Source organism: Carassius carassius, chromosome 22 (assembly GCF_963082965.1).
Source record: "Carassius carassius chromosome 22, fCarCar2.1, whole genome shotgun sequence".
Taxonomy (NCBI): domain Eukaryota; kingdom Metazoa; phylum Chordata; class Actinopteri; order Cypriniformes; family Cyprinidae; genus Carassius; species Carassius carassius.
Window position 1 is genome coordinate 26,472,948 of NC_081776.1, and position 9,137 is coordinate 26,482,084.

At 39.3% G+C, this 9,137-nt stretch overlaps 1 protein-coding gene across 1 annotated transcript; it reads right to left on the reverse strand.

Annotated features, from left to right (window-relative positions):
• Positions 1-3,255: 3,255 nt before the first annotated feature.
• Positions 3,256-3,924, reverse strand: LOC132099262 (single-pass membrane and coiled-coil domain-containing protein 3-like). The gene has a single exon (XM_059505699.1). It carries the CDS (start codon positions 3,919-3,921, stop codon positions 3,256-3,258), a length of 666 nt encoding a protein of 221 aa, XP_059361682.1. The 5' UTR covers positions 3,922-3,924.
• Positions 3,925-9,137: the final 5,213 nt, after the last annotated feature.

The window sequence follows — 9,137 nt, forward strand, 5'->3', positions numbered from 1 at the left end:
ATACCCTTAAAATGTGGTTTCAACTAAGACAGAACTTTAAATGTGAAAACATGTTTCATTTAAGTCCCATACACAATAATTACCTTTTCCCCCAGGCAATGCTAGACTCTGAATTCACTCTTTGGCAAAGGCGAGGCATTCTCTATTTTAAAGACTTGTCCACAAACTCCATTTTTGCAAACTTTGATGATTTGTCGCACAGATTTAGTCTACCCAGATCTAGCCTATTTCGTTACTTTCAAATCCGCAACTTCCTTCAGCATCATTTTTCTAACTTCCCATACACACCACCACCCTCGGGCTTAGAGAATTTGTTAGAACCCGCAGTCAATTCCAAAAAATATATGGCCAGATAACCAGTCTTAAAAGCACAAATCTTGCAAAGATTAGAGCAGACTGGGTGAAGGAAGGGGAGGAACTAGAATTAGAGGAGGACATTTGGGACAACGCTTTACTAAGAGTAAATGACAGCACTTCCTGTGCCAAGTTGAGCTTAATTCAATTCAAAATTCTACACCGCATTCATTACTCGAAAGTGAAATTGGCTAAAATATATCCTAACATAGATGATAGCTGTGACAGGTGTCTTAACACTCCTGCCAACTTAACCCATATGTTCTGGCTGTGTCCAGCCCTCACGACCTACTGGTCTATGATTTTCAAAACCTTGTCAGAGGCTCTTAACATCGACCTCCAACCTAACGCTGCAAGGCCATTTTCGGTATTACAGATAGAGGGTACTCTACACTAAGGAAAAATTATAAAAACATAATTGCGTTCACAACATTGCTTGCACGTAGAAGGATTTTATTACACTGGAAGTCAAACAATCCACCTAAAGTATCTTTATGGCTTAGTGACCTAATGCAACTCATACAACTAGAAAAAATAAAATACACACTGAGAGGGTCCAGGGACAAATTCTTCTATGTCTGGAACCCTGTACTGTCACACCTGAACAAACTTAAGACTATGCCCACTTAGTACCAATTAGCAGCCCCTCTTGCTTATTCACTTGTTACTGTGATATTTATTTACCCATGTGAATCAAATGTCCTGTGAAGTGTGCAGCCTTAGTTGCAGTGAGTCTGTGTGTATACTTCTTCTTTGCTAATTACTTTTTTTTCCCTTCAATTATTTATGTCTTAATTTATTATTTTTTGCCTTGGATGAATGTCCCATGTTCCGAGGGAGGGGAGGGGAGGGGAGGATTGTTACTATTAGAAAATGTGAGCATTGCTTCTACAATTGTTGCCTTTTGTAATTGTACATGCCCTGTATCACTGGTGCTCAATAAAAATACTTTACAAAAAAAAAATAGATTGCAAACATGTCTTTATATTTTTCATAAGTGTTTCCATTTTCTTTTGTTTTAGTATTATTCAGGAGAAAATTAGCCTGGTGGGGAATGACTTGGGTTAATAGACATTTTTGCTGAAATTAATTTTGTTGTTGTTGTTAACAGGCATTGTTTACTTGCTCAGCTTTAGGATTGAAAGTGTCCTGGGACAGGTGAGGAAGTGAGTGGAAGCTGGTGGAGCTGCTCCGGGAGGACATCAAACTCCAGAGAGAGAGAGAAGAGAGAAGAGCACAGGAGAGCAGGGAGAGAATGGTGAGACAATCATTTATTTATTAACCCAGTGGGGAAAAAATGGGTACATTACAAGTTTTCAATATCTTTTTTTTAAATTTCACACTGTCAATGAAACAATGTAATTTCTGTAGTTTATTTTTGTGATGTAAGTTAAAAATGAAATGAACAAGTTATTATTATTACATTATTCATTTTTGTAGTGTAATTTATTTGTAAATGAGCCTGAGTACTTTCCGTACATTTCATATTTTTATTTTCACAACACACATTGTTTCAAAGCAGCTTTACAAAGAAATGCACGTGTCTACATTACAATTTGGAGTGATCTGTTTTCAGAAGTGAATGTGAAATAACAAACATCTTCAAAATAAACGGCAATTACAAGAACATTGATTTTATCAGGAAAAAACTGTATGTGATTTGAAAGACTTAAAGTTTGGGTGGGAGACTATACATTTGTGAAAATAGTGTCTTAATAATTGTGCTCTAGATGTTTTCAGATATGATGGTGATGTAGGCTTCCACTTCACTCAGAATGTCATTGTAGGAGTCACAGGGTGGCTTCAGAACAGACAGGGCATCTTCCACTAATGTGACGGCTTCATCCAAGCTTCTCTGCCGGCTCCCTGGTTCACACAGAAGCTCAGTGATCCTTGCACTGCTCTTCACTAGATCTCCCAGAGCCAGAGACAGAACGGGCTGGAACTCATGCTGTTCCATTGGAGGCATTACACTCCCCAGATCACTGTTTGCCATTTGAACAGTGACTAGAGGACCGAAGACATTCCCCAAGATTCCCAGAGTCTCCTGATGCAGATCCTTTATCACTGCAGCCTTGTCTTTCAGTGACACTCCAGAGAAAGCAATCTGCTCATATAGAGCAGGATCAAAGCTTTTACGCACATGTTTGTCCTCCCTTTCAGAAACATCAAGGATCAGGCGCATTACATCTCTTACCCTGGTGCAGTTTTTCTCAATACTTTCACATTCATCTGCTGAGACTGCAGGGGAAGGGCTTTGATTCAGGTGAGTACTGAGTATCTCTAACAGTCTGTTTGTGATGGTGAAGTATTTGTGCACATAGTGGTGGAGTGTCTGGGTGCATCTTATCAGCTCTTCTTTCTTGATTTCGTCTTTCTTGCCAAAGATCACAGATAGCATTTTGTTTGTTCCTGTTAGTTAAGAAAGAAGCACTTGTATTAAAAATGAAAAACAATCAAACAAACAAAATGTTCAAAAAACCAAAACCAAAACAATCCATTCTATTACATTTTGATCTAGTCAAATGCAAAAAGTAAAAAAAAAAAGAAATTGTTAGTGTTATGCAACAAATTTTGGTTTAATTAAAAATATAAATAAAAATCAGGAGTCATTGGTAAATGTTAAGAAATTTATTTCAGTTAATTGAGAAAGACTAGCAGACAGAAAGATTGCAGCACACACAATTTAACACACATTTTAATTGAATATATAAAGTATTATGAATACACAAGGAGTAAAAACGTGGTACTCATTAAATAAACAGGTGAAATAGTAAAGAGAATACAAATTTACGTTTATCTTTATGGGATACATATGGTTTACATGGCTTAACATACAAGATGATGTTAAACATTATTTTTTTTCCTCTTTGTTTTCCTCATCATCGTTTCATCTCTTATTCATTCTTCAATCATCTCAATTCTCACCCTGACATAGGTTATGCTATCCTGATATTTTTCAGATGCCAGTCCAAATTGTTCCAAAGCCTCGTCATACTCTTTCAGGGATTTCTCAAGTTGATCACGCTCAATACTCCCTAGAATGGCCTGAACAATCATATCAACCCCCATAAATACCACCCCAAGTGCAACACCAGCTGCCAATCCTGTTGCGATTCTGACAAAAGTTAATTTTAGGTTTGTCAAAATCCTTCCACTTGTAATGAGCCAACTAACTACAAGAGAAGAAGCCATGCCTACAGTGCCTAAAGCTATAGAAACATGTCTTGCAACTTGTGTAAGGTCATGGACAGACAGATTCATGTCTTTCAGTTTCTCATATAGTGTGGGGTCCAGCTTCTCCTTCAGCTTTTTACCAATCTTCTCCACTTCTGCCTGGATCTCATGAATGCATCCAATGATTATATCACAGTTCTCCTGAACTGTAGCTTTCTCATTCAGGGCAATCGGACTGAAGGACAATTGTAAGTGTTTTTTAAGAGTTTCAATGAGTTTGTTGGTGGCTCGGAAGTTGTTTTTCATCAAATCTTGAAGCTCTTGATTTTTACGGATAAGCATCTCCCTTCTTTCAGGGTTTCCAGGGTAGAATATATCTCTCCAAGACATTTCTCTTTAGGGTCTTGAAATAAAGAGAGAAACCATGTTATATCTCATAGGTAACCAATAAAACCTAACATGCAAACTAGGTGACATGACAAGTGTTTGTAAACTAACGATAAATCATTATCCTGCATTTAAATATGGCTGCTTTTTTTTCTTTTTTGAAAGCGAGTAAAGGCTCCCTTTAAAATCACTAAAGCTGTTAATTAATGAAGCTCATTTTTTACATGGTGTGCACTTTGTTGATTATAATGAGAGAACTTGAGTTTTAATCATGGCCAGGTTTAATTAATTTCTTTGTTTTAGTTAGTCCTAAATAATGGGAGCGAAATTATAAAGTGCCTCACATTTTGCTCAAATAAAAGAAAGAATTCATAAAACACACAACAATGTTCTGTCAAAATAAAGGACATGTAACGAATAGCCTAACAATGTAGGCTATGTGCGTGGCAAAAATGCATGCTGTTTTATTAAAGGAATTTTTAATTATTAACTAAAAATGTCCTTTTCACAAATATTAAGTAGTGAGAATATTGACATTTTGCATATAGCCTAGAAACAGGCTAACACTTTTAATGCTAGGCTACGATGCAAAGTAAACCACTATTTCTCTAGGATAAAAAACACATGATTCATATTATATAAATAATACTGTACACATGTTAAAGGCATAGTTCACCCAAAAATGAAAATTCTGTCATAATTTATTCACCCTCATGTCGTTCCAAACCTGTATGAGTTGCTTTCTTACGTTGAACATAAAAGAAGATATTTTGAAGATTGCTGGTAATCAAACAGTTGGTGGATGACAATGACTTCCGTAGAAGGAAAAAAATTATTTGTTTCTAGAAATTTGTTCTAAGAAACACACATAACTTAATCAGTAGCTACTAAATTTGTATTACATGTAAAATTTGCTTACCTGTTTTTATTTTTTTAAATCTGAAGAATATCTGAGATGTAGTTTGCACTGCTGGGTGAGGGATCGATGTTGATGCTCTTCGAGTGCTTAACTGGAAAGAAAGCAACTGCTGCAAGGTATTTATATTCCACCGTGACATTTTCACTTTCAATCTGCCATAAACTGCTTTCAGTGCTTTGCATGCCACACACACACACACACACATACTCTCACAGTCACATAAAGACTGCTTTCAGTTTATGATGTTAATACCATCTCCAACCAGGAGAGGGCACTAGTTTCTAGCCACTCCATGTAAATATTCACTAACATTAGCAAATAATAAATGAAAAATTGATCATGAAAACAGTATTTTTCAGTCAAGATGGTAAACAGATTAACTTTTTACCAAGTTCAAGGGGATACCCATATGTTTGAATTGTTTGGAAATCTGTAATTAATTACAATCGCTATCACACCACTGCTCATAAACAACGGGGACACCAGAGTTGCACTTGCCTCAAATTTCAAAGGTAAAATTGAGGGCTTGAGACGAAGAACCATATAAGTCAATATTTGCAATTTTTTAATAATACTTTTTTTTTTTTTTTTGGACTCTGAATATTATATTACTTTTTTTTTTTTTACTTGAATATACACAACAAAAGCTTCCCAATTCTAATGAGATAGGATTTTTTAGTATCAATCTTAAAAATAAAAAGTTAGAGTAATTTACATTTCTGGAATGTGGAAGAACAGTATATGTCCAGTTAATGTTGAATAACAGTATAAGTCCAATTAATCATATCAATTTAAACCACTGGAGATTTGATTCCTTTATCTTAGTTTTAATACAGTAACAGAACCTTAAAGAAAATATTAAGCATTTCTTTCATTCAATTTCTTTAATTTTTTGCCAACGTAAATCACAGAACAAAAACGCGGACAATACGGTACGAACAATGAACAATACATAGGCCTACTTATAGTACAGAAAATAAACGTCAGTACAAACAAACCGTACATACTTACAATAAACAATACATACAAACAATAAACAGTAATAACGGTAAACAATACATATTTACAATACAGACATACATCATCTTCATTCCATGCTGGTTCCATATGCTAGTTTACCATATATGTCTTCCTTTTTTTGGTTCTAAATAAAATAAAAACCTATATATTCCTATTATACAACATAAGATAAGGCATACAAGATAAGCTACAACTACTTTTATGATTAATTTCACTCAATATATCCCACCTTACCCTGCACATGACCTACACATACTGTACCAGGCTAATCTTCACATTCTAATGTCCCATAAAATGCTTGGGCCTCCACTGGCATGTACCGTAAAACTTCAAATAATAGCCCGGGCTTCTACTTACCCAAATCGGCGAACTGCACCGGCTTGTATTTGAGACAGGCGTCTATAAGAGACAGGCCTTTAATTTAACTTGTTGCCCGAAACATATCAACAAGAAAGAATGAAGGCTACCCTGTAAAACAACTGCAATCATGTGATAGAAAATTACTCTATTCATCACTATCATCATCCCCGCGATCCTCAATTACAAGTTCATTGGCGAATTCCTCCTCCACGTCGCTCTCCTCCACTTCTCTCTCTCCAGCCTCCGCTAACTCTGCCTGCCTTGCTTGCACTAACAGCTCTCGCCCAGATGCGCACGGCTTTCCCTCTTCGAAACAATGGATAAGGTGATCCTCACTTCCATCAGAAGCTACTGTCAGGCCACATACCTAATGATAACATCCCGAAGTCAATGAAATATATTATCTCCTCTTTCTCCCTCGGCAAGCATACCTTTAAAGGAATTTTTCAGCCGCTCTGTATCCAGCTTTTCCCATGCTTGAAACAGACCAGTCCTCTATTTGAGACCGGCCTTTATTTACCCAAACCTGTCGTCACACCAGGCGTTTAAAAGAGACAGGCGTCTATTTGGGACTCGGCTATTATTTGAAGTTTTACGGTAGGCTAGCATTTTCATAAGGTCACGGTGCTTCTCCTTCTTGATGGGCAGAGGGTCCTCGTAAGCACGAGCATACGTGGTGGAGGTGGTTGATTCTTCCTCTGTTTGGTGATCAGCCAGGGCTTCCATCCCTCGTAGAGGCTGTGGCTCCCTTTTGTGTGGACACACCATGGATCAGTAGCTGAAATCATGATTCAACAAGAAATTCAATAAAGATTCTTCCTTCACGCACATATCCCCAACACTGTTAATCTCAGAAAACCAGTTTAGTTTTAGTCTAGTTCTTTAGTTCTTTAGTTTTTTACCTGTCACTTTCAACCACATCATGGATGTGATTAGGAAGCCAGGTGGATGCTTTAATGTTGCATCAGGGAGCTGCCTGAAGTCCGCACATTTCATCTCAATTACTTTAAATGGATGCAGCTGCCACGGATCATCTCGGCGACATCGCTGGGGGTGTGGAGTGTGGATACCTTACGCCTCTTGTCCAGCGTGGCAAATGAACGGTCACAGGGAAGGAAGGAGTAACCAGACACCATGAACTTCTGCTCTATCTGACTGAAGTACCCTCTAGATACGAGTAGGGCCATGAGGTTTAGGACTCGCCAGTTGTTGTTCTGCCCACAGCATCGGTCACTATAGATGATGAGCTTCAGTTCCTTTGCCTGGACTAGGGGAGCGAAAGAGGTTTCTGCCCACTTCAAAAGACAGCTTGCCACCTCGATGGAACCTCTGCGAGCGATGCCCTCATGCCAGAGGCACATTGTAGGAGGTTTGTCAATGCCCATCTCCTGGATACAGAGGTTGTAGTTGGCCAGCTGCCGTTGATAGTACACGTTGGAGTGTGTCAGGTTTGGCGTGAACACTACCCCCTGCATGTCGATGCAAATGACATGGCAGTCATCATTGGCTTTGGCCCACTCTGTGTCAGCCTGCAACTGGGTGTACGCTTTTTCGGATTTCCGGTGGTGAAGCTCACTCTTGGCTGTGATCTTCAACCTTTCTCCATCTGATGTAGCAGCTACTAATTTTGAGAACAGGGCGTCACATTTTGCACAAGTATCACTTCTTGGCTGCCCAAAACTGAGGTTTTGCTGCTTGAAGATGTCCCTATAGAGCCAGAACTTTGCAGTGGATGCTGGATTGTTTTCCTTGTATAGGCGGAACATGCGGAGCAGGTTTAAATCAGGGCTCAGGTACTCCCTCTCCACATCTCCCTTCATCCGTGAGTAGTGGTTCAGTTGGCGTGGGAAGCTCAGGATGTGCTCTCTTATCCCCTCTCTCACTGCAGGATGAATGCTATGAGGCCTAAAAAATAAACAACACAACTCATGAACAAGGGAAATATAATAAACTGGTCTGTTTTGCACAATTGCATCGTTTCTGTGACAATAAAATTTAATATAATTGTAAACTTTTCTCTAAACTATAGGATTTTGTTTTTCACAAACAATCATTAAAGGGATATTTCAGGATTTAGCATTAAGCTTTGTATTAGTATAAAACCAGTAGTATTTTCTAATTACCATGCTTTCTTCCCTCATATCCCCCTGAGATGTGAGATTTATGTATTTTTTGTCTGGAAAAAATCCTCAGATGACGCAAAAATTGTCATTGTTTACATGCACACCATTTGTTTCAATCTAACCGAATTCATTCTGATTGGTGAATCTGAATGTAGTGTTTACATGAACGCTAAACATGTGATTGATGTGTGCATTTTAGCATTGCTAAGAAAATTCCCGCTACTCCGTGAGAGACACGTGACCGGTGCGTCTCACAGGTGTCGCTCACCAGTAATCACGCCACTGGCCTTGCGCCGTTCTCCCACGGCCCTCAGTCTCGTCCTGCTCGCCACAGTAAACACAATGAATGGCAACTGTAGAACTGAATCCCAGACATTTTGGCCGATCTCGAAATCCCGGGATCATACATTACATTTGCATAGCACTTTACCTCTGATATCGATCTCAAAGTGCAAAAATATGTTTCCTGAGTGGGCAACAACAGTGAGCTGAATCCTAACCATTACAGTTTGTGCATGGTGTGCGCGGCGGGGGAACCGTCAGCCTGCTGACTGGTCGCGTGGCGCCTTCGAGCGGGCGTCGCTCCTGGACAACCGTCTGGGGGAATGGCGGCAGCCGGTCCCCTGCCCCGCTGTGATGGACAGCATCCGCCAGCTCGATCGCCTCCACTAGTTCCCGGACGTTACTTGGGTTCCTCATGCCGACGGCCTGTCGGAGGGCGCGAGGTAGCGCGCGCAGGAGGCAATCGACTACCACTCGTTCCGCTACCTGTGTTGGGGTGGGGTCTCCCTCCAGCA